At 42.6% G+C, this 26,573-nt stretch overlaps 2 protein-coding genes across 3 annotated transcripts in view; one reads left to right on the top strand and one right to left on the bottom strand.

The window, feature by feature from the left end:
* Positions 1-224: 224 nt before the first annotated feature.
* Positions 225-20,580, top strand: LOC121919195 (keratin, type I cytoskeletal 18-like). Of its 2 annotated transcripts, XM_042445536.1 has the most exons (8): positions 225-729; positions 9,097-9,179; positions 13,041-13,197; positions 14,435-14,599; positions 14,697-14,822; positions 15,779-15,999; positions 17,817-17,845; positions 20,409-20,580. In XM_042445536.1, the coding sequence occupies exons 1-8, from the start codon at positions 343-345 to the stop codon at positions 20,504-20,506; spliced, it is 1,266 nt and encodes a 421-aa protein (XP_042301470.1). In that variant the 5' UTR covers positions 225-342; the 3' UTR covers positions 20,507-20,580. The 2 variants fall into 2 exon arrangements, with proteins under 2 accessions (XP_042301470.1, XP_042301471.1); XM_042445537.1 differs by lacking the exon at positions 17,817-17,845 and having other exon boundaries at positions 20,409-20,558.
* A 934-nt stretch (positions 20,581-21,514) lies between these two features.
* The window catches only part of ARPC2 (actin related protein 2/3 complex subunit 2), a 31,537-nt gene continuing 26,478 nt past the window's right edge, over positions 21,515-26,573 (bottom strand). Inside the window, exons 9-10 of the mRNA XM_042475141.1 lie at positions 25,824-25,924; positions 21,515-21,968 (exon numbers count right to left, since the gene is read on the bottom strand). Of these exons, the coding sequence (XP_042331075.1) occupies positions 21,944-21,968; positions 25,824-25,924 (126 nt within the window). The 3' untranslated portion in view covers positions 21,515-21,943. The remainder of the gene's footprint in view (positions 21,969-25,823; positions 25,925-26,573) is intronic.

Genomic DNA, 26,573 nt, shown 5'->3' with positions numbered 1-26,573 from the left:
GCTCGTCCAATCAGGGGAGGCCATTGAAAAGCAACTTTGCGCACCCACCAACCGGAGGGGCCTCTGATTTGCCCACTCCCTCCCTTTCCCCTCGGACTCCATTGTCTTTGCAAAAAAAAGGGAACTTTGAAAAGCTTACCTTCGCTTTGATTGGGCCGAGGGAGCCTCCTCATTGGCCAGTCCAGGATAGAATGAACATTCCACAGGTCGCTGTGGAACGCTTAGCCTCGCTGCGATTGGCTGGCGGCTACCTGGGCATGCAAATGAGGGCGCCTATAAGAGTGGTACCCAGCCGCCCAGGTGAGCAGCATCCTCCGCAGCATCCATCTCAGCATCCTCCGAATGGCGCTGGCCTCTTCCCGGCCCCGCAGCGGCTCCATGTCGGCGGGCTCCGTCCGCTTCTTCCCAGGCTCCTCGGGGGGCTCCGTCCGGGGCAGCTCCAGCGGCTCCGACTCCTGGTTCTCCTTGGCCCGGCTCAGGACGGCTCTGCCGGCGGCGGCCCGAGGGACTGAAGCCGCCTTCGTCTTGCTGGGCCCTGGGCGGCAGCAGGAGGCCCTCCAGGGGCTGAACGAGCGCCTGGCCGGCTACCTGCAGCGGGTCCGGGGCCTGGAGGCTGCCAACCGGGCCCTGGAGGAGGAGATCGCCGCCGTCCGGGCGCGCCGGGCGGAGGCAGCCGGCCACAAGGACTGGGAGGCCTGCGAGAGGCCCCTGGCCGAGCTGCGGAGGCAGGTGAGCAGAGCATCCCGGGCCCCGCTATTCCAGGGAGAACCAAGCTAGGAAAGTTCACCAAGTTTGATAGCCGGCTGGCTTCAGGGGGAAGCTTTTCCAAAGGTCTGAAGCCCAGATCAACAGGTGACACCCCCTTTGAGTGGGGTTCAGGCAAAGAACCTCCAAGCTATGCATTGATTGGTACATAAAATTAAATATAGGAACACACACACACTTTGAAGCCCCACATTGGCACCATCATCACCATCCATCCCCTTGTCAGGACTGTTTTCACTCACTGTCCCAGCATGGCACTCCAGCATCCCTTATTTTGGGCAAATGCAGACATCCAGGCACCACTTGGTGCAATAAACAGGCCCTGAATGGCATGAAGAGCCATGAAGATGTCTCTTTGACGTGATCTGTTATTTATTAAAAAAAACAGTCCTTTCCCCCAATTCAGCTTCAGGCATTTTAGCTATGAAACACATTGGCTATATTTATTTAATTAATTTTGTTAATTTCCCCCTCCCTGTCCTCCTCAGCTGGGGTTGGTATCACCCAGTACACTAACTCACGCACCCCCTCCATTGACCTCCTGCTTCCATTTCACATCAGGCAGAATTGTTGTTAATGCTTTTTTGCACTAATGTTACTTGTAAATCATCATTCCCATATACCACTCTGAATGTCATGCTCATAGTTCTGACATAAACAACTAGCAAAATTAAAACCATACCTTCAAGTTACAATAGCATACGTACCACCTAAATGTGTTTAGATAGATGCAGGAAAGATTTGGTTGAAAAGGGATGATGTTAAAGAAAAAATTAAAAAGAATAAACATTTCAAAAATTTTGACATTTCAATTTCCCAGTGAGCTCCCCCCCACACACACTCCCAGCATCTCTTAAAGCATTTTAAAGGGAAGCAGATGAATGCCACAGCCTGTTATTGCCAAAATGTAGGTGTCTGAGGAGCATTGGTGTCACCCCCCCTTTAGGCTGTCACCCCCCCCCCCCGTGACATCACTGCCGGAGCCCAGAAGGGGCAGAAAATCCCCCAGCCACTCCCAAGGGCTGTCTGGTCCAGTCATCCCAGGGTGACCAGACGTCTCCTCCTTTTCCAGGACATGTTCTACCTTTCAGCCTTCTGTCCAGGAAGAATTCCAAAATGTCCTCCCTTTTGAGCAGGACTAAGTAGCTTGCATTTTCTATTTATACCTATATGAGTCTTTTTAGCTTTTGTTTGGTAGTGCTCTACATTTTTCTGGAATGTCTTGCATTTCACAGCGACTTGTCCTCCTTTGTGGTTAGGACATCTGGCTACCCTAACATGATGAGATGCTTTGGATTTCGGCTCCCACAAATTCTTCATCATTGGTCAAGGTGCTTGGGGCCAGTGTATGGGGTGCAGAGCGCATCCGGTGACACCCAGAAGAGGAGTGACACCTGTTTGGACCCTCCTCACCCTTCAGGGCAGGAGGGGTGAACATATGTCCTTTGCTGGCTGCTCTGGCACCAGGCTTCCTCTCCAGGGAGAAAGCCCAGGTCTGCAGGAACAGGAGGGGCACATGCCATAGCAAAACCTGGAGGGCCACTGTTACTTTTTAGCTACTGCCCCAGCAGCCCTCCCTGTACCTAATGACATCTGGCATGGGGCTGCTGCTGCTGCTGCTTGGGGCTTCTGGAAGCTGAAGGCACAAAGCCGTGGATGAAAGCCACTGTTTGAAAAACCATGATCTAGTCAAACTCCTTCCCTGCGCAAGGATAAAAGAGAAGGGAGGAAAGAGCAAATGGTAGGATGATGGGTGAGGAACAGAGAGAAAGAGATGGACTTAGCAAGTGGCTATTAGTATTTAGTTGTGACATTCCTATTTTGCCTTTCCTCCAAGAGCTCATGGAGAGTTCTATGTCTTTTCCCATTTCATTCCCATAATAGTCCCATGAGGCAGGTCATAAAACTGTTGGGATGATCCAAGCTTACCTCCAAGTTAGAGTTCACACAGTCCATTCCTGCCTTTGCCATGCACAATTTGAACGACCAAACAAAAGCTACATGAGTAACAATTCTGCATTCTCTTGTTTGGCACTGTGACCCATTGAACTCCGTAGGACTTGCACACATCTGCTCTGAGCAAGTATTAGGGTTGTGCAAACATCCATAGTGCTGCAGATAAATGCAGAGGATTCAGGCAAATGAGCTGTGGTCATGGCAAGTGATAAGGTAATGGCAATCAACAGGTATGGGTGAAGAAGGTGAAGGTATAAATGGAAAGGAGCCAAGGCTGGGTGAGTGGGACATGGGGTAGGATTTTACCTTATGGAGGAAGACAAGAGAGCTATCAAAAGGACAGGAAGAGAGCAGATATTATAAGGGAATCAGTTTCAGTTCTTGCCCTATGTAAGACCTGGAAGTACAATTGTTCCTCCTTTAGAGTCATTTTGAAAGTGTCTTTCCATTGTTTTCAGTGGGACTTTGTTGTTCTGACTAATTTTTTGCTGACTTATGTCCACTGTGATGAAGAAGGAATAAAACTCAGTCTTAGGACAGGGTAGAGTTCCTTCTGCATTGCCTGTTTTCAAAAATTAGGTCTTTAGTGGAAAGAGAATTAAATGGACGGCATTTGTTCAATTCATTTTGTACAAAGTTAAGACTCTTGACATTTATTTCTTGAAATGTTGCTAGACAGCATTTGGTCTTGCACAGTAAATGTTGTGTGGGTAGGGAGAACATTTCTTCCTTCCGTGTGCTACTGGTCTCTACTTGAAATGCCCCCATCAGGGCCTATTTTATTTATTTTATTTTATTTTGCTCCATATTGGGTAGCTTAGGGTGATGTATTTGCACTGGCTTTGCAAAATAAGAATTGCAACAGATGTCACAGCTAGAGGTGCATGAATACATTTTCAGAAATGCATGGGGGTATGCCACACATTCACAACCAAGTAGGTAAATGTGCTCACTCAGGTTTGAAAATTTGTTAAGAAACCTAAATTTGCTAAGAAACCCTGAAACCTAAATCATCTCAACATCTGGGTGCATTTTAATACAGTATCTGAGTAACATTAGAATGGATTCTAGCCTTTAGGTATTTGTTCAACATGCACAAACTGTGAGTCATTTGAAGGACTGAAGGATCCCTTAGAGCCCTATGATCATCTGGAGAGGTCCTTCTCTCTGTACCGCCACCAGCTCAGGCTCTTTTGGTGGGAACGAGAGAGAGGGCCTTCCCCATGGCTGCTCCCAGACTTTTGAACTCCCTCCTTAGAAAGGCCAGGATGGTCCTGTTCTTGCTCTCCCTCCCTTAGCAAGCCGAAACATTTTTATGCTGTCAGGCTTTTAAAAACTGACTGAGGTGGGATTTTAATCCTGTGCAGTGCTGTTTTTAAGGTTTGTATATGGTCTTCTAACAAATTTTAATATTTTTAGTGTTTAATGTTTCAACTTATAAATTGTTTAATCAGTTTTAAAATAACTCATATATTTATTAATGGGATTGTATAGCTTTAGTCTGTATTGTTTTAAAATATATGGAGTCCCATTATTGGAGAAAAAGCAGGATACAAATTAATAAAATAAATAAATAATAATACTGTTTGGCAAGATTTATTAATTATTATTATTATAGTTTATTTCTATAGTGCTGTACATGTACACAGCGCTGTACATATAGATAATCAATCAATAAAAATATAAAACCTGTCAATGGCGTACAATCTACAACATACATATAAACAGTAGGTAGTAATATAAAATAATTTAGTTTAAAAAAACAGGCAACAATTAAAACATCAACATCCACTATCTAATCAAATATCAGATAAATAATCACACAATGCCTGGGAACGCTTCCCTGAACAGGATGGTCTTCAACTCAGTTTTAAAACTGGTTAAAGAAGTGATGATCTGTGTTGTGGGGGAATAAGGTTCCAGGAGTGAGGGGCAGCAAGTGAAAAGGGATGAATCCGGGACGGGGCAGTGGAAATCCTAGGCTGGGACAGCAGACTTCGACTACCAGAATGGAGGATAAGAGTGGGAATGAAAGGAGAAAGAAGTTCAGATACATAAAGAGGGGCCAGCCCATGCAGGGCTTTAAAAGTTAACAACAGAAGCTTATACTGGATATGGGAGGGAAAGGGGAGCCAGTGAAGGGATGATTTGAGCATAGACAACAAAAAAGTGGTGTTTCTGAATCTTTTCTGCTTTCATGTTTGATATATTCAGAAGAAACACACTTTTAAAAATGTATTTGTTGAAATATTGAAATAAAACTTACATAAAGACTTGTAACAAAAACACTGATGTCAGCTACACAGGACACTTCTTTGCTATCAGCATTAGCTCTAAGAGGTATATATGTATCAATACCTGTATTTTCAGATACAATACGGCACATGTATAAATACAGTCATACCTGTATGTAGAAGATTTTGCCTATATTACATATTTATGTGCATGTTCAAGGCAAAAAGCAGCAACAACCCCATATGAAAGGTTATTGAGCCCAAAAAAGATGGACATGTGATGCTGTAAGAGGCTGTGCAGACCGTCCCTGAAGGGTTGGCCTATAGGTGCCTCCATTTTCGCCAGATTGGGGCTGTGGCAACCGCGCACCGTAGCCCCAATCTGGTCTTTCCAGTGGGACATGATGCTGTGCACCATGTGGTGTGGTGCACAGCATCATGCTGCCATGTGGGGCAGAGTCAGGGTGTGTGTCGTATGGATTTGGCTTTTCCAGGGCACAAAGCAGCTTCTTTTTGCAACATGGAAAGGTTGCCATGGCTTTAAATTGCTCCCTTGGCACTGTATCATCTAAACACAGCACCAGAGGAGCGCCATGACACTGTGCACCTTGTGGTGCAGCACGCATAGGGTTGCCATAAGTCAGGACCTCCAAACCGGGACAAATGTAGGACAACATTTTCAAATGTAGGACACCTTTTTTTTTTTTTTTTTTAGCAGATCCAAGCCTCTCCCTCCCAGCTTCACTTTCCTTCCCCCCAACCCCTTCGGGGGAGAGAAAATCCCCAGAAAGGAGAAGCCTGGGCAGCAGAGGACAAGCCTAGACCAAGGACACAGGCTCTTCAGAGGGGCTTGTGTGCTTGGCCCAGGCCTGTCCTCCAAGGCCACTCTCCTCTTCCTGGACCTCCCCTTTCCTCCAAAGGGCTCTTTGGAGCTCTTTGAAGGGAAGGGAGGCAGGAAAGGAGAGGAGAGACCTGGGCACTAGCCCGGTCCTGCTCTTCCCAGACCTCCCCTTTCCTCCAAAGGCCTCTTTTTGGAGCCCTTTGAAGGGAAGGGAAGGGAGCAGGGAAGGCGAGGACTCCACGGCTGCAGAGGACAGCCCCAGACCTCTCCTTGGCGGCTTCATTTTCCTCAAGCCAAAGGGAGAAGCCTGACCCAAGCAGGGAAGGTAAGTAGGGAACTAGGGAGGGAGGGAGGAGGCAAGGTGAGGGACTTTTGTCCCCAATCCGACGTCCCATGCTTCTTCACCGAGAGTCTACTGTACACAGAAAGTGCACTTTGGGGGGGGGGGACCTTTGAAAATGGGCACCCACCTCCTCCTCCTCCTCCTCGCCATGCACTAAGAAAGGGCGCTTTCCCCTCCCCCTGGCTGGCCCAGAGTCTCACTCCTCCTCCTCCTCCTCCTCCTCCAAGTGTCCACCTCCTCCTTGAGGCTGGCCAATGGCAGAGTGGGGCTGGAAACAGCTCCGCCCCAGCTGCTGTGCCATTGGCTGGCCAGCCTCAAGGGGATGAGTGTTCCCTTTAGGCGCGATGGCTGCCGGCCGGGCCCAAACCCGGGATTTAGAGTGAACCGGACTGTGACCATGCCAAACCACAAAAACCGTTACAAGCACGGGCGCAGCCGGGTTATGGCATCCCTAAGCACGCAGCATCATGCCATCATAGGGCTGGAGTCGGGGCATGTGTCATATGGATCCCACACCCCAACTCCATCCCCAGGCTGACCTTAATGGCCAGTCTGCACAGGCCCAACAATTTTATTTATTTTTTTAAACAACAATCCCCAAAGCAAATTTTGAGAAGTAATGCCTTCCCCAGGCTTCTCAGTCTGAAAGGTACAAAGTCAAAGCAACACCTGAACTCACTCAAAGGGTCACAAAGGCTGCACTGCCTCTGATTGGATATCAGTCTGTTTCAACTACAGAAATCTCCCCTTCTTGTTCTACCCAGAAGTGGAGAGAAGGGTTCTGACAGCAGTATCTCTCAAAGAACATAGAAAAGCAGTGTCAATTACCCCTCTATTGAAGCAGTCATGGTGCAGTTCCTGATGTTAGAGGGAACCAGATGAAATGTAATAAAAATGTCTTTCCTGCTTCCCCAGAAAGCAAATAAAGCCCTTGCCAGACACCTCTGCTTCTCCCACACCCTTGACTTTTTTGATGCATTCTCTCAACAGCTTTATTGACAAAGCCTGGCTGTGTGTATGTTATTTTAAAGAACCCACTAGATTTCTCTCTTTCCATTATTTGTATCCTGAGAACAAACCCCTTCTAGAGTCATTGCTTTGTACAGTTTGTTTGCTTATCCAAACACTAAGCAAAGAGGACAAAGACACTCCCTAGAACTGGAGTTGTGGTAATTTTGTTGGGAAAACTACATCATCTTTGTCTTTTGATAACCCTTCAAATAAACTTCAGCTTATATTAGTTTCATTGTCATACTCAAAATTCCAATGGTAGGCTACTATTTCAGGAACTGTTTGGAAAGTCAAACCATTTGCTTGATGTGTAAGATTTTCATCCTAGTATCTTTGGATATATGACCAATGGTGGAATATATGCACCTGCCCAGCTGATCTTCAGAATATTCTTATAATACAGTAGTTCCTCTTGTAATAGTAATAAACTCTCCTAGAACATGGCCACATAGCCCGAAAAACCCACAAAAAACTATGGATGCTGACCATGAAACCTTCGACTTCATATACTTGTAATGATCAACAGAAGTAGCGTTGAGCCAGTGTCAGTTGATCAATTTATTTCAGGATACGTTTTTATGGAGAAATAAAAACAGATTCAGGCATGCACTTTTCTTGGAAGCCTCATGATGAGGCTGTCATATTTTGGGCACATCATGAGGAAAAATGAATCATTAGAAAAGGCAATGATGCTAGGAAAGGTAGAAGGTAGTACAAAAAGAGAGGAAAACTACATGTCAGGTGGTTAGACTTGATCAGGGAGGATATGGGCCTTCAAGACTTGAGCAGAGAGTTTGACAACAAGGGAGTTTGGAGGTGTCTCATCTACAGGGTTGTCACAAGCTGAAGTCGGCTCGAGGGCAGTTAATAACAACAACAATAACAAAGCTGCAGTCCGCAAAAGTTTGTGCTGAAATAAATTGGTCAAGTCTTAAATGTGTCACAAGATTCCTTTGTACTGAAACAGAGTGACATAGGCATCTCTGTGAAAAATTACTTCTTGGGTTACTTTTGTCCGTATTAAAAATTCCAGAGTTCTAATCACCTGGCTTTCATGAGACTCTTACTGTAAGTCTATGGGAGCCATTTTGCCCTGAGATCCAGATGTTATTGGGCTGCAGCTCTCAGCAACCATAGATAGTGTAGCCAATGGCAAGGAATCCTCATAGCTGCAGTCCAGCAATATTTAAAGGGCCACATTTCCCCACCCCTGTCTTACTTGGCTGAAAAGCTTGAAAAAGCATGACTGGGGGCTTCTGACTTTTTCAGGGTCTAGTCTAAGTCTCCACCAAGGAGGTGGTGATGGTGACAGCAGCCATCTCCAATCTGGTGCAACCATTAAGGGAACTGTGGTCAATTGGAATGGAAGTGCTGTGGTAGTGTCAGACCATCATCAGCCTCTACTTTCTGACCTGTGGCCAGTGGGAAGAGTCTCATCCTGCCTCATGGGAGGGCCAGCTTTGGCAGCTCTGTCATTTTGATGCAATAATAATAATAATAATAATAATAATAATAATAATAATAATAATAGGTTTTATTTATATACCGCCCAATCACAGGGAATCTGAGCGGTTTACAACAAAGGGGATAATAGACAGTTCCCTGCCCTCAGGCTTACAATCTAAAAGACACGATACAAAAGGAGAAGGGAATGGTGAGGGGGGGGAGAGGATCAGGTCCAGCACTCTTCTCTCCCTCTGAGGCCTGGACCAAGGCAGATGGACTGGAGGGAGGGCTCTTCTTCTTCAGGCTGGCCCTGGTGGAGCTGGGCCAGCCTATTCTCTCCCTCACAGGCTGAAAGATGACAGTAGTAGTCAGACAGAAAGTAGTCCTAAGTGCATTTAATTGAGAGTAAGCTCAACAGAATTTAATGCAACGTACTGTGATTTTTATAGGGTGACGCCTTATATTCATTACTGACACACAAATGCCCGTTTCCACGACAGGTTGAAGATCTCAATATGGAGAACATGAGACTTCTTCTACAAATTGATAATGCTAGATTGGCAGCTGATGACTTCAAGCACAAGTAAGTTATTTTGCTTCTATCCCTGTTAGATGGTTTACCATAAAACTATGCCCACAGGCAGAGTACATTATGTTATTGCAAATACCCAAATGTGAAGAGTATGCTCAAAGAAGGAGTGTGTGTGGCGGGGGTAATTCTGTATATTGAGAAGACTTGAGAAATAAAAGTCAAGATCATTTTAAAGTTTTTATTTTCTCACAGATCCCATTCAATAATTGCCCAGAGAATGAGATCTGCGAGAAAAAAACAAAACAAAACAAATTTATCTGTGTTAAGTGGCTGTTACGTTTCTAACCTAGGTTACGTTTGGATGAGAAGTTTTACCAAGCTTGTTTGCTTTCTTTGATTCTGAGTTACATGAATATAATATTTGGCACTGGAAATCGATAAATTGATTTGCTGATTGTGGTTTGTAGTCCTTATGCTTGCATTCTCTGTAAAATACATGTTTCACGAGGAGAGAAATTTTGTGCCCAGTTGTCTAGTTAATGAGATTGCATCAGACATTGCCCATCAAGGCTGGTTGTTCCAAAACTATCTAAAAACTTTCTGTAATTTTTAAAATGAAAGTTACGTTGCTCTGGTATCTGTGACAAATACCCTGTATATGTTTGCTTAGTGCAGTTAGGGAAATGTGTCATACAGTGAATATACAAAATCAGAATTCTGGTTCCTTTCCAACTGACAATCTCTCCTTTAAAAAAAAAGAGGGGGGGGACTCTGGGATACTACCTCCCATATTTCTTATGTGGAGTTTGAAATGTTTCAAGAGTAACATTTTAGTGAGTGGAGTTACAGCAGCTTTTCACTCAGCTGGTCATTCACTGAACTAATCAAAACACCTATTTAACAAGTCATCCTGAACCCAAACACATAAATTCAGGGGTTGAAATGGAAGGAATTATTAATGGAACTAGAACAGGCAAACCACATTTTTTTGAGTTCTAGTTCAAGAAGACTGAATACTTTCCATTTCCAATGTTTTTTGGCTGCCAAACACTGATCCTTGGAGGCTTAGAACTTCATGCTAGTATCTCAAGCTTATTTTTCACTCTGGAAATAAATTTGGAAGGTGCCCGTTCTGACAGTGAACAATGGACTGAATAATGTGTGTGTGTATGTGTCTTCAAGTTGCCTGTCAACTTATGACAATCCCATGGATTTAATAGAATATTCTTAGGAAAGGAGTACTCAGAGGTGGTTTTGACAGTTTCTTCCTCTGAAACATAGCCTACAGCATAATGTTCTTCCATGCAAAAACTGGGAAGCAATTTCCTTTAGCATAGAAAATGATGGAAGAACTTACACAGAAGAGGTATCTTTCCTGACCTACACCCTAAAAGTGGTACAACCTGGGGAATTTGTGTTGTTTTTTGCTGTCAAGTCAGCTTCAACGTAAGGCAACCAACCGTATGAATTGGAGATCTTCATGACTTGCTCTGGTCTTGCATATTGATGGCTTCATTTATAGAGTCAATGTAGTCTTCTTCTTTTCCTACTGCCTTCCATTTAATTAGCATTATTGACTTTTCCAATGAGTCATGACATTTTTTAATATTTTATAGCCTTGATTTACACCTTTGGGCTTCTAGTTAGAGTTGAGTCTTGATTTGTTCTAGGACCCATTTATTTGTCCTTTTGGCAGTCCATGGTATCTGTTGAACTACATTTCAACTTCAGCACCAAATTTCACATGAGTTGATTCTCTTCCTCACAGCTTTCTTCACATCTCAGGCGGGTTACAAACGGCCCTCAAGGGGCCGTTTTCCCGCCGCCACCATTCGCTGCGTAGGGAAGCCCCAGCTGCCAGACTGCGAGGCTTCCCCGCGCAGCAAAAAAGGAGCGGCGAAATGCCGCTCCTTTTTGGAACGCGGAAGTGGCGCCGCGAGGGGTGGAGTGCACCCTCGCGACGTCACTTCCGCCGCGACACGTCTGGTGCACAGCGTCCAATATGTCAACATGGCGGCGCCCATGTGGATGGGCACCGCAAAAAAGTCCGCGCTCCGCATGTACTGGGAGGAAGGGCCGTCAGGAAGGTAAGAACCTTCCTAACCCTAATACGGCCCTTCCTAACCCTAGTACGCGCGGAGCGCGTACTTTATGGCGGTTTGTAACCCGCCTCAGTTTTCACAACCATAAGTAGAAACTGGATTTCCAGTGAATGGGTGATTTTGGCTTTGGTATTTAATATTTTTTACGCTTGAGGGTCTAATAGCTGCCTTTCCAAATCTTGCCTTTCCTTGGATTTTTTAACTACAGTCTTGTTTTGATTAATTACTGAACTAACGTATAAATTTTTTTTTAACTATTTCAGTGTCTTTATTACCCACTTTAAAGTTATGTAAATCATCGCTGGTCAGTGAGAAATAGTGTGTGTGTATTCTTCTATATGATCATTTTTTTTACATCAAGTAATAATATGAGAGCCAGCATGGTACAGTGGTTTGATTGTTGGACTATGATTATGTAGACCAGGGTTTGATTCCTGTTAGGTCATGAAACCCACTGGGTGACCTTGGGCAAGTCACAGACTCTCAGTTTCATGGGAAGTCAATGGCAAACTTTCTTTGAACAAATCTTGCCAAGAAACTGCATGATAGGGCCGCCTTAGGGTCTCCATAAGTTGGAAATGAGTTCAAGGTATACAACAAGTACTATCAACCTTGGGAGTCTATGCTTCAAATTCCTTATTTGTCAAGCTCATGTCCATTAGTGGCTGGGTTTTATTTCTGGTGGTACTGTAGCTGAAGAAACTTCTCTAAAGAGAGACCCACACAGATCCATCTGTTAGAACTTTTACTCCTAAAATGGGATTTATTGACAAAGATTGCAGGTCCTTTGGATCCATCCAAGGGCCTCCTACCTCCTCTCTTTGGTGTTGACTCAGAAAATAGGTCCTGTACATGCATACTGAGAGTTCAATTTCAGGAAGGGGCTTGGCAGACTACAAAGAAAGGGCCAGCCCATTGCCAGTTCTTTGAAAAGCATCTCCCATTCAGTAAATTAGCTATAGGGAAATGTGTCAATGGGAACTGTATTCTAAGACTAATTGTTGGGAAGAGAAATAAAAGGATGGAGGCAAAGGGAAAGAGAGAAGTAGGGTTGAAATGGAAAAGAAAGGGAGGGGGGAAGAGAGAGAAGGGAGGGATGTTTATTTGGCTCTGTTCACTGTAGACATTAACTACACACCCCATTTCGTATGTTGCCTCAGGAAGAGACAATGAAGGATTGCTACCTGCTGTTTTCATAGTGGGTGGATACTGTAGTTTTTTAAAGATTAATTTTATTTGTTAGTTTTATGGGGGCAAATTCAGACTTCAGATTTTCTTTTCCTCCTATGACTCTCTTTTTTGGAACTTATATTTGTTATCATGCAAGCACCTTTGAAGGTGGGTCTTTTTTTTTTTTGGTGTTGTGGTAACATGAATTTTAAAACAAACTTACCTGTGAGCCAAATTTTAGAATAAATAAATAGGCCTGTGAGCTCATCTACCTTAACTCAAGTCAACTCTGATCATAAGAGTTTCTTGTCAAGATTTATTCAGAGAGAGCTTGCCTTTGCCCACTGCTGAGGCTGAGAATGTTTTTTTTTTCATGGCCAAGCAAGGATTCAAATCCTGGTCTCCAGAGGTCCTAGTCAAGCCACTGCACCATGGTGGCTCAAGAAATGACCAGCCAGCCACTTCTATGTAAGAAAAAGGCATTGGCATTCATGAACTTGTCATACATACTGAGTTGCATAGATTTTGTTCTCATACACATGAGTACCAAAACAAAAGTGAGAATCAACCCTGATGTTTCCAACCCAAAATTTACAAAGTAAATGTGCTTTCATTTCTTGTTCTCCTTCTGTTTTTCCAGGCTGGAAGCAGAGCAGGTGGTATGTGACAGTGTGCAAAAGGACACCCATGGGTTGCGTAAAATGATTGATGATACCAACTTCCTCCGCTTGAAGCTGGAAGGGGACCTGGAGTCCCTCCGGGAGGAGCTGGCTCACTTGCGCAAAAGCCACAAAGAGGTAACAGCCACCAGTGGAAGGAAAACATGGGGGGGGGGAGTTCAGTCAGTACATTCATTCATGAGTGTTACTCACCCAGAGCACTGATGCACTCTTTAGAATCCTGAGAATCTTGCATGCCTTCTTTAGGAAGCATTTTCCTAGACCTCACAATCAGGTTTTAAGGGGAGTGGTGAAGCAGATATAGACTGTGTGTTCCCTCTTGTTTTATCTGATCTGGGTTTTTTGTTTGTTTGTTTTGTTTTGTTTTTTGCCCTGAGGCTATAGTCTTACTTCACTTTCAATGTTTTTCTTCACTCTCACAGTCATAAAGCTGAGGCCAGGAGACCCCGTTCTTTTCTCTCTTCTTTGTTTTAGATGAGTAACTTTCTTCAACATTTTCTCTTCACTTAAGATGTATCCTTGATGCTGATTCCAACAGCCAGGATTCACATAAAGCCACTTGGCATAGTCAGTGCCAAGATAATTTCATTTGGGGCTCTTTCACATTAGACAATGATAACACTGTAATCTCACATTAATTGCCACGGTTCCATCCTATGGAATTCTGGGAAGTGCATTTGGGATCCTCAGCCAGAGAACTCCTCTTGTGTCTCCCCAAATGACAACTCCCAGAATTCCATAGGAGGCAGCCATGGCAGTTAAAGTGGGATTATAATGCTCTGTATAGTATGAAAGAGCCCACAGAATAAAATTTCAGATGTCAAATAAAACTTATGTGACATATTTTTAAATGATTGTAAAACCTGGCATTCTCATCAGTCCTATTAGTGAAATTTATAGATGTAATGTGATTCATTTGAGGGTGCACAGTGAGGTGTGAGACAATGGCCTAAGCTTTGAAGAGCCCTGATGGCAGAGGTCTCCAGAGAGCTCCATCCTGGTTTACTCTTCTATAATTGCACTTAGCAAACAGGCTTCTGTCAATGCAAAACTAGGTGGTGCCTGAGCCTTGAGCTTTCATCAACATGCATGACACTTTTACAAAATGTAACAGGATAGTTCCATGTCCCAATGTGCTCTTAACCTAATATTTGAGAACAGAAGGCAGTGGCAAACAAAAGGTAGTGGCAAACAATATAGGAATATGAATTTAGCTCAATTATGTATATGCATAGGTAGGCTTAGGTACAATGGTGAATGGGAATTGGGGAACTATACCAATGAGTTCAACGGCATTTAACCTTTTTTTTTTTACATCATAACAGACAATGCCTTTTACCTCCATTTCCCACAGGAAGTGGATGCTCTCAGTGCTTTGATTGCCAACTCTGATGTAACAGTGCAAGTGGATAATCCCCAGAAAAATGATCTGAATGAGACTATAGCGGAGATCCGCAACCAGTATGAGAAAGTGGCTGAGCAGAATCGTGCTGATGCTGAGAAATGGTACAAAACCAAGGTGAGAAAAGTAAGGGTCTGCAAAAGAAGGCAAGAAAGCATAGATTTTCCTTGGCTCTAACCTTTCTTCTCCATATTGTTGTTCCTCACCCTTACAGTTTGAATCCATGTCCCAAGAAGCTGATGTAAACACTCAAGCACTGGAAGAAGCCAAACAAGAGCTATCAGAAATTCAGCGGCAGCTGCAAGGTCTGGAAATTGAACATCAGAGCCTCCAGAAAATAGTAAGACGATCACACTCTTTCCTTCCCAAATCCTTGTATAGGCAACAGATTTTTCTCTCTCTCGCCCAACCCCACATGTCCCCCATTTAAGGTCCAGGTTTTCTGGGTAGGGCAGAGATCTTCCACTTTGAATACTAATAATATATGGGGAAATAACAGGTAGGCCATGTGTAGCTTACCTTCCAAATATATCATGAGCCATCTTCACAAAGAAGTGACCCCATGTTCCTGACTGAAATCTTGGTAGATGTTGTGCTTACATTATGTGTCCAGGCAAAGCGAAGAGCATAATGATCTCCACAGAGCTGCTGAGATCCAGCATTAGCAGCAGCAGCAGATGTTACTATAACAAGCATATTCAAGCCTCCCATAAAGTTCATAAAGTGGATTCACATTTTAGGATGGTGTAAATCTGTCCAAGTGACAAGTGGGATAAAAAAAGATCCACATGTTTTTGCAAGAAGTTTGTGCTACTTCAGTGAATATCTGCTGGTTTTTTTTCCTTTAAACAATTGTCCAGCATATCATAATCTTTTGAAAATATTTATTGTAAGATATTAGGCATGGTGAGGTGAATTAAAGAATAATTACATCTAATTAACTAAAAAAGCTGGGTCTGAGTGGAGGTCCTGCTTTTAAAATTATAAAAATTTTATATCTGCTATGAGTAGACCATTTGTGCTTTTGTGTGTTCTTTTAGATGTTGCACTGTAACTCCTAGCATCCCTCACCAGTCATTTTGCTAACTAAGGCTGATGGGAGTTGCATTTCCCCAATACCTAGAGGCAACATGTTGCCAACTGATGTAGAGCACAGTCCTTTTTTATAGTGTAATCCTAAGGGAGTTATCTGTCAGATCCTCACAACAGCCCTCCATGCCAAAACACAGAAATGTTACAAACAAACAAAACATGATATCCTTTCTAATTTACCTGACAAAATATTCTCTAATTCAGGTAGACACCCTGGAGCACACCTTGAAGAACACTGGAGATCGCTATCATAATGACATGACCCACCTTAACCAGATAATTGCCAAGCTGCAAGATGATCTGGCAGCTTGCCGGGCTGATCTGGAGAGACAGGCCCGAGACTACGAGGCACTTCTGGATATCAAGACCAAGCTGGAGAATGAAATTGAACACTACCGCAGCTTGATTGAGGGGGTGACAGACAGGTAACAAGAGGACAGCTGCCTATTTCCATATTTCTCAGATGCAGACTTATTCTGAAAGAGCTGAGGGTTGACTTTTTGCACTTGGTTTTCAATAAAGCATTTGTTCAGCAGGAAGTTTTCATCTTCTGAGCTATCTTCTGTTTTTCTCATTCACATTTGAATTTTCTAGGTGTATACAAGGGACCAACGTTTGGCCCTCCAACTATTGTTTGACTGAATCCATTCTTAGTTCTTTAATCAGATTTCCTCTTCTGAGCTGTCTTTCCAAATATCTGTTTCTCTCATTCTTATTTGAATTTTCAAAATGTTTACAAAGGTGGCCAATATTTGGCTCTTCAACTGTTGTTTGTCTGAATTGTATAGTGGGTTAGATCCATGTAAATATGCTAACAGAGCTTTATACTCTGTCAGTGTTAAATAGAATCTTGGTCCAAGTGTCCAGAAATGTGTACAGTGGGCCCTTGATATCTGCTGGGGTTTGATTCCGGGACCCCTGTAGATACCACAATCTGTTCATGCGCAAGTCATAGTAAATACAATAGCATAGTAAGTGCCCCTTATATAAAATGAAAAAATTAAGATGTGCTTTTTGGAATTTATATATTTTAAAAATATTTTCAAGCCTTGGATAGTTGAATCTGTGGAGAAAGAATCCATGGATATGGAAGGATGACTGCATCTGGTAGGTTTTTTGCCCACCAGTTTACTTATGTGCAGGTCTGGGAGGGCAACAATGCTGTCTTAACACAGCCCCAGCCAGTAAGTGGGCATCTGGGTTAGAGATGGAGCCACAGCTGTTGTACAACTTGGGAGATATTGTTGTGCAACGAGGTACTGGATAACTCCTCACAAAAGGTTAAAAAGTACTTACATTAATGTAATCCCAGTTGCATTAGCATATGTCACCAAGGACATTCCAGTGAATTTGTTGGGTCCAGTTATAACCAGGTATGATAAAGCTGTGGCTCTCCAGATGTTGTTGAAGTGCAGCGTACAGAATTTCTCACCACTGGCTGTGCGGCACTTGAAGAGTGGGAATGTTCTTGATTAGGCAATGAGGCTGGAATCCTGCGGGGGAATTATAAATGCATAAATACTAGTTACTGGGCTACGCAGAGTCTTCCATCCTACTACGCTCAATCCCCACTTATTGGGCGGCAGACACTGCAATCAATGTGGGTCCATCCCCCTGTTGTTCAAAGAAGCAGCTAACTGATACTTCCAACCTCTCTCATGAGCCATCTCTGGTGCAATAGGCAGAAGTAGGACTCCTGTTGCATATCCCCCTTGCATGAAGGGGTGAGTGGGAACTTGGAAATGTGAACCAGTTACTTCCCAATCAACAGGGGAACAAACGACCAACAACAAGTGTGTAACTTTAGTTAGGAACTTGTATGTGATTTTTGCCATAGGTTTTACAAAATAGTTTTGGAAGTAGATGTCAGGAAGATTTTCCTCTTGAGAAAAATAAATCAGTCAGGTGCTGCTTCTCCTGAGATAGTGTTGGCAGTCTGGAGGGAAAAGCTGCCCTCTAGTGAAAGTTTTACTTCTGAAATAAATGTAAGCTCTGAACCCTAATCTGAACCCTGTAACTTGGTTTTGTGAAGCCACCAGTGAGGAGAGCTTAGGCTAAATCACTTGTGATTCCTGAGAAATACAGAGACTTTTGGTAAGCATCCTGCCTTGACAGCTTGTCCAGTGATTGCTACAGTCCAGGTGTATACAAATTTGTAGCAGGGAACTCACCTGGTAAGCAAATTGCCTTAGGGCACAGCATGCAAAACACTTGCCACCTTTTTATATTTTTGTATTTTCAGAGGAGAGTTGCCGAACGCAGGCAAAGCAGGTGAGTCATGGTGTTGCATTAGAGTGACATTAGTTAGCTGCTCGCCTTTGCATCTGTGTGGCCTATTTGCCTGCTATACTGCTTGCTGATCCCCCATCCCCACCATTCAAACTCTTCCCAAGCTTTATTGCTGCTTTTCCACAAACAGGATTCATATGAAAGTTGTTTGATTTGAAGGAGGTTGAATTGCCTCATTGCTAACATCCATTGGTTTACTAAGCACACATTTGTCCCAAGCCTGGTGTCAGCAGTTTAGTATCTTCACAAATCCAGGGAGTGATGTGCAGCTATAAAACTTTTAAAGAAAAATGATGGATAGACTGAGGGTCTAGATTTGTCTTTCATTGGTAACCAGCAATCACAGCTTCAGCAATAGCTATGCAGGTACCCTTGGGGTAGAAGATGGATCTAGAGTGAGAAATAATCACCCTGAAGTTTCTATTTTAATAGAAGTGTGTGTTTTGATACCACTTTTTAAATATAATCATGTATTCTATAATCCACATTTCTTGCAGTTACCCAAGAGAATGCAGAGAATTTCCAGGTGACCATTCTCATAATAATAATACTATAATAATAATAATAATAATCATAATAATAATAATAATAATAATTTTTATTTATATACCGCTATTCCAAAGATCATAGAGGGGAACAGCAAGTAAGCTAATTTGCCCCCCAACAGTCTGGGTACTCATTTAGCAACCTCGGAAGTGCAAGCCTGAGTCGAGCTTGGGCCCTTTTGCTGGTCTTGAACTCGCAACCTTGTGGTTTTGAGTGAATGGCTGCAGTAACGCATTTAACACTGCGCCACCATGGGGGGGGGGGGGTGGGGGTGGGGGAGTGTGTGGGGGGGGGCTCCCATTGATTTTGGCACTGACCAGATTTAGGGAAATTTGATGAGCCTTTTGCTGCATGCAATCATCCTGTCTCATTCACAGAGCTTTATAGGGAGTCTAGATGACATTGTCTTCCACTGATAACTTTCCCATGTGTGTTGGATTGGGATGTAACATACCCAAGTTATAATCCCCATTGAGCCATGAAGCTCATTTCAGCCTGACCTACCTCTCAGGGCATGTGTTAGAACAAAGTTGAGAGAGAAATGTTATGCTTACCATCTTGAACTTACTGGAGGAAAGGCTGGACATAGGCATAAATATTACCATAGCATCCTTTTTTTAAAAAAATCTCCTTATTCATCACAACATTGCTTTTTGAGATCATATTTTCCTGGTCTTTCTTATTCTCACCAGAATTAAACCACTATGAAAAGAAGAAATAAACAACAACTGGGACTGTCCATATGGAGGCACTGCAAAATTGTTTGGCTCATAATTATACTATATCCTAGGCCAGGGATGGGCAACTGTGGGAAGCTGGGGGCTGCATTACTACCCCTCCTGAGACACCCCACCAACCCACCTGCCAAAAAACTTCTTTTGTTTTCAAGTGTGTCCCAACATCCTAGGAGCTGGGGGAGTATTTTCATGAAACAAGAAGGCAGCTCCAGTTTACTTCCAGATTTTTAAAAGGTCTTTCCTGGGTCTACAATGGCCCAAGTAGGACCAAAACATGGTGAAATGCCTCTCAGACCCCCCAGAGGTCATTTGAGAGTACTTTTTGACCCCTCAAAGCCATACTTTGTTCACCCCTATCCTAGACACAGCTTTGTATTCCTTGCTGTGCTCTTTTCTAGTCTGTATGGTCATTCCAGCTGCCTCATCCTTCTGCTCCATCAAATCCCAATTTGTGCATGAGGACAGAACTATGAATTGTCTGTAGTTGTGATAATCTGAAAGGATACATTAATGCAGGAAAAGGCAGGTTTTAACTTGTGTCACCTCCATACCATTATCCCACTTAAAATATCAACTCCCAGCAATTTTTACAGCTGAGGAAAGACAAGTGTATTCATCTCTTCATCCTTGGGATGAAATCTCCTAAACAGCCATTTTGAGCAGGAAGATAGCATAGCATAGTAAAATGCTAAAAATGAGCATAAGTAGTAATTCACATGTAAAAGTAAATGCCTATAAATTATGATTTTCAAGATAATCTGCTTTCAATGAATCATGGAAATATAGAGACAGCATAGATTGAATCACCTCTACCAGTAAGAAGCGAAGCTTAATTTGAAGCTATTTGTAAACTTGTTTTGAGCCTGCTAGCAACCTGGAAGTCAAATGCTTCTTGCTGCTTCTCTTTAGACATCTGATCTAGGGATGGGTGAGAAATTTGTTGGGTTCATGTTACTGCTATACCCCAATATACACTTCTCAGAACAAAACATGGATCCAAATGCAATTTGCAGTTAGAAAGCCAAAACCTTTGCAAGACACAGTGCATTTTAAAATGTGCATAAACAAACTTGTCACTGGAAATAGGCATGCATGGGGTGGGGGAAAACTTGACGACATAGGCATTTCTATGCAAAAAATGCTCTCAATTAAACGCAGCACTGAGAGAATCTAGAGCTTGACAAATTTGCCCATCCCTAATCTGATTGAGTCCATCTTTGTTTTTGTTTTTTAATTAGTTACGATTTATCAATTTCTTGCAGACACCAGGAAACAGACCATTAAGAAGGTGGTGATCACCACGCAAGAAATTGTGAATGGGCAAGTGGTGACCCAGAGATCTGAAGAAGTGATTCAATAGCCTTTTCCAATGTATGATGTGTATTGGGCTAATCCCTGTCTCGGCAGTTTCTTCTGTGGCTCAATAAAACAATATTTAGCAAATCCAGACATGCTGTCACAACATTTGCTGAATCAGGCTGAATGTTTCAATGACAACGCTGAATACAAATACTGAAACTTCAACTACATCTAATGACCTTGTGCGGCTGTCCAGCTCACAAGCCCTGCTTGGTGAAGGCTAGGGCTTGAGAAACAGAACAGGGGTATTTACTAGATAGCAAAGAGAAGACGCGACAATCCACTGTGACAAACGTTTCTCTTGTGGATTTAACTGCCTATCCTTCAACTGCACAAAGATTTGCTCTGTGGCCTCTTAATCTGGGTTTGGCAAAGAGTCCTTAGAGAATACACCTCAAACACCTCCTGCAGGAGTTAATACACTCAGACTATGTCAGCTGAAAGTTGTCTAAGAGGTCCATTTTCAGAGAGTCAAGTGAGGTATTTTAGATATTTGCATGCTCAACCTGCCAGAATAATGTGGGAGACAGGGAAAAGAACACCAGACTTAACCTCCTCCCCAATGTGAATACTAGTACACTAGGTGGTGCACAGAACTCAACTGACATGCTCTCAGGAATGGGGAGTTACAATTCAAAATAAAACACTATTTTTGTTTTCATACTTAACTCCTTTACAAAGTGGCAAATTAATGTTTCTGACTTAAACCCAAGGATGAGGAATGGGTAGTTTTCCAACCCCAGTCAGCTTGACTAGTGATCAGGGATTATAGGATCTGAGATCCAACAATATTTAAAGGGCCATATCTTTCTCACTCCTATTTTGAAGTTTCATTCTTCAGCCCTGTGAGTTAATCTGTTCAACAACAGAAGCTGCTGATAAGGCTGTACTGAGTATCTGGGTACTCTGCACTCATGCACACACATGTATGCGTGTGCCTTTTCTGATTTAGTGTGAGCATAAACTAATAAAGTATATCTAGAAGTGAATACTCAAAAATCGTAATTGGTAAGATAGAAAGATCTCCTTTATTAATGAACCCCAACAATATTTCTTCAGATACAGGAGTTGTGAACTCAAAATACTCAGAAGAAAAACAAGTTAATATTGCATTATTCTCATAAGAAATACTGCAACTCATTACCGGTAAACATATTGCAAAGCAAAACAGCTTGAAAAAGGGGAGAAGGGAAAAAAGGAAAGAAAGTGAAGTTGATCAAAATGGAATTAAGTTTTTTTGTTTTGTCTGAACTATTAAGTCCTCGCAAGCACAGCTCGATTCTGCAGATCACTTCCCAAACTTGTGTAGAAAACATAACCCGATTGGATTTATTTCCATAAGAGCCCAGAGAGGTGCAACATTTACATGCTACAATTATCATGTAGCAACTGCTCCAGCCTTCTGCCACAGTTTTTCAGCTCCACCTCACTTCAGGTGTTAACGGGATGCAAAAGTCTTCCCCCTGGCAAAAAATAGAGAAATTATTATTATTATTATTAACCTTTATTTACACAGCGCTGTAAATTTACACAGCGCTGTACAGTACATACAATCTTTTTAATTGGACAGTTCCCTGCCCTCAGGCTTACAATCTAAAAAGACACGACACAAAAGGAGAAGGGAAAGGTGGTGGGGAAGGGGCCTCTCTAGTAGGATAATACATATAAAATACATAGCAATACAGGAAATGATTCAATGAAACAGACAACAAAAGAACAACAAAAAGCAAGTGACAATTATGCAATGCCTGGGAACACTTCTCTGAATAGGATGGTCTTCAGCTCCATTTTGAAGCTGGTTAAAGAAGAGATGGCTCTTGTATGCGGGGGAAGAAGGTTCCAGGAGTGAGGGGCAGCAAGTGAAAAGGGGCGAATCCGAGACGGGGCAGAGGAAATCCTGGGCTGGGACAGCAGACCTTGACTACCAGAATGGAGGGCCCTAGTGGGAAGGTGAGAAGAAATAAGGTCTGATAAGTAAGGAGGGGCCAGTCCATGGAGGGCTTTAAACGTGGACAGCAGGAGTTTATACTGAATACGAAAAGGGAGTGGGAGCCAGTGAAGGGATGCCAACACAGGAGAGATGTGGTCAGAGCGGTGGGCAGATGTGATAATCATACATAAGGGTAGTTCTGGCACATTGCAGCCACACATCATATCCTGGAGTCTGAGCTCTACATAATTGTAGCTCTTAGAGCACAATTTCCACATGTCCCATCTCTACAACTTTGTTTTGGTGTTGTCATGACAAAACCCTATCACTCCCCTCATGTACATCAGCTGAACCCAGAGCTGCTCTCAAGTATAGCTACTTAGTGTGCCTTTTGATTGTTGATCCATACTGGGCCCCACATTCCACTATCCAGCTCCAAAATTCACTTGAGGTTTGCTTGGCTTGAGTGCTTAATGCCACCAAATCACCACTCTAGGTCTGCACTCTCGATCTGACCTTAACACACTTTCCCCCTTAAGGTGCTTAGCTTAAGCTTTCCAGGCCCATAAAACCGTTCTTGCACTCCATGCCCAAAATGTTCACATAGACCCACTGCCCACATGAAGCAACCGCTGCTCACATTCCGTCTACATCCATTTTCAATGGAGTCAAGCATAAACCCTTGGCTTATCACAAGTGTAGCTTCAAAGAGACCTCAACTTGGACATGCAGCCAACTTCATATGGCTGTGGGCCTCTGTGGCATATCTGTGACATGGAAGATTTTTTAATGACTATGACCTTGTGTTTTCTAACTTCTAAAACAAGTGAAATAAACACACTTCAACTCTTCTACCTGTCATCTTGCTCTACATCTGTCCATTTTGCTCCCCACATGGGCCCACTTTTTGCCATTTCGCACTACACCTTAGCCTCACCATTTCCTTAGTGTCCTTCCCATTCCCATCTGGCAAAATTTATGTCTGTTTTTAGGAACACTGTACATGAAAAGTTGGTATATTAAATCATTCTTTCTGTAAATCTCAATGGTAAAATAACACTTGCAAATTGTATCTTAGCATTTGTGGAGCAAGATTTACCTATTTTGCCTAGCATAATCTAGTATTGGTTGAAATTATGAACCCCCATGCTTGAGTCAAACTCTGGAATTTGACCATTGGCGAAATCTTGTTTTCTAGGACTGTTTCCAGATCATTACAGAATAAAACAAATGGAATAGGTAGGTCTAATTGTTTGTGTCTTAAGAAAAATTAAGAGCAGAAAGTAAAGAAAGTATCTCAGTTTGTTCTTATGAAGAGGTCACACACTCAATAACCACAGGAAACAGAGTTATGCTCATTTGAGGATAAATGTATTTTCATACAATTGCCAAAGGCTGCCTATGAAAGAAATTGAGCTTCTGTGAAGGAAACCAGATGCCTTTTTAAAGGAGGTTACATATACTGAAAGCTGGATAAGGCAGACATCCTGTAATTCTAAGAGCTAGTCACAAGGCATTCACAGCTGTGCTTGCAGCTCTCACAGCAGGAGCCTTTTTGGAATAACCCAACTCTCCATCCCCTCCAGAAACTGGAGACCAATGTTCAGACTTGTTATATTTATTTTAGTCGCTCCACTTAACTGCCAGGACACAGTATTTTATCAAATTATCAAGATCAGTCTGGTACATTATGAATATCCACATCGGTTCAATTATTTTCCTCTTCCTAGTAGGGCACTGATCCATGCTAGAAGAGCATTTAGCAATATATATATACTCTCCATAGCCTTTTCTGATCAGAGTATCTATTTTTACCTATTTTTCCATAAAACTTTAATCTGCAGTGACTAGTTTCCTTCTCCTATTCAGGGCACAGAAAACATCACACTCTTCATATCCATGCAGTTCTGATTTCTCTATGTTGCACTTCACAAGACTGACAGTAAGTTGACATTGGCCTGATACAGATGGCACGGAAGTGCTGTCCTAAGGCCAAAACTAGAGCTGGGGAGCATGCAGCAACCACACACTCCGTGTGTGACTGCCATGGGAATGAAGCCAGGGAAAAAGGGGCCAGGTGGTCCCTTTCTCCCATGGCTGCACCTGTCAGGGTGTCCGGGGGCATGCAGCCCCAAAGAAACCCCTTTCCCAGGTCATGCGGAAGTGGCATTTTGCCGCTTCTCCGTGGCTTGGAAATTGTCAGAACGGGGCTGCAGGGGCTGCTGGTATGGCTGCCCTGGTCCCAATCCTCTGCGGAAAGGAGCAGGTGCAGGCTGCCCTAAAGGGGCGGTCTGTACCGCACTATAGATATCAAAATATTCAACTTGCTAAAGTAAGAACAGCCTTCAGTTTGAGTTCATTTGAGCTTGTTTGATAAGCCTAAAACTGGGAGCAGTTGAAAGAATAGGAAGGATGTAGGTATGCATCCACACTCAAATTATACACGCTACATTAAATTCTTTCAATTTGTCCAGACTATTTTAATCTGTTCATCATTATTCAGTACATTATCAACTTCAGGCAACTATTTACAGAAACAGGGCCACATCTGATGGTTAAAGACAAAGAGAAAATGTAATTGTTGAATGAGACCGTTCAATGTGTACATGAAAAAAAAATCATAATGGAAGTATGTTATGTCACTCCCCAAACAATTTCACTCAGTGAATTCATGTGGATATTGAAAAGCACGGTGATAAAATGCAATCCTCTGAAACACTGGAATCAATAATGCCTATAGGAAATGGTAATAGTTTTTCAATGCCAACTTCTAAAAGCATCATACATGGTAGAGGCAGAACAACTGCAAAGCAGTGCCCATCACTTCCATCCCTCCAAATAGACTAAGAGGATTATTTTGGTTGATGGCTTCAAAAGCTACTGAGACACCCAGGAAAATTAGCAGGATCACAACTTCCCTTCTCTAATGTCAAGTTGCTAACAAAGCCAACCAAGGCTTTGTCTCTTGTCTGAACCCCAACTAGAAGCTAATCTGAAACTGAGGCAATTCTGTTTCATCTATGGGATAAATACAGAGCCCTCCTTCATACTTGCTCATTAAAGTTAGCATTAAACCTTACCAAATGATGAGTGTATTAATTCACCAACTGATAAATGGCACAAACTAATGTTTTGGGCAAAGAGAGAAGTATCAGGCATTGTTAAAAACATCACAGTTTTACTATCAGTGCTGTATTTCAACGTTATTAGGTTTATTTTGGAAAGAGTTCTCTTAGAACAACCTGTGTTGTGTGTCTTCTCAATTTAGACAAGAGTATTAGGTTTATATGAGTTCTTCTGTATTCTCTAGGCCTGTGTTATCTGCAGTGATGAGCAAGTCAGCTCATGATGAGCAGCAAAGAGAAAAAACTGTATTTTTGACACTTACGTGATTGTTTTCATTTCCTTCTTCTCTGCATCTGGCCGGGCACGATTCAGCACTTTGAGGAAGTCTGATGTTTTTGCTCTCATGCGCGTGTGAATGTAAGCCTGCATTTTTATTTTTATAGGAAAAAAGAACACAAAAAAGGCAATTGAAGGGATCTGTCATACTACTTTGAAATTCAAACTTCAACCACCCCCTTTTCAGTGCTGTTTTGAAGCAGGATAATGAAATTACCTAGACAGGAATCATAATCAGCCTCTCTTTATCATTGCACTGTAAGGTTATATTCATACAGTTTCTTGTTTTGCACAATTTGATGTACAAAGTTGTTGAAGCTGCTGGTGCAGCCCAAACTCCATTTTATAACCTGCTATTATATATTAACAATTTTAATGCACAGAGATTTGAGTCAAAATATTTACTTGAAGAGGTACAAACTTCTATAAAACTATTTAACTAAAGTCTATTCTGTCCCTCTTCCTGGTCAACCAAACATACCATATATACTTGACTATAAGTCAACCTTATACATAAGTTGAGGGCAAGTTTTTGGGCCAAACTTCTGGATTTTTATATGACAGGTCAAGGGTAAAACTTAGGCACATGTAATGAAGGATGTAAAGGAAAACAATGCCAAAGAACCTACAAAATTCCAGCATACATTACTATTTGTGCACATACTTAAGGCTGGATGACTGAGAGAGTAGAATGAGGTCAGTGCTTCCAGGGCAGATTAAACTCTTGCCTTTCACC

Source organism: Sceloporus undulatus, chromosome 1, assembly GCF_019175285.1.
Source record: "Sceloporus undulatus isolate JIND9_A2432 ecotype Alabama chromosome 1, SceUnd_v1.1, whole genome shotgun sequence".
Classification (NCBI taxonomy): Eukaryota; Metazoa; Chordata; class Lepidosauria; order Squamata; family Phrynosomatidae; genus Sceloporus; species Sceloporus undulatus.
Note: the sequence above shows the minus strand (reverse complement) of the source record. Positions and strands in the feature narration are given on the sequence as shown.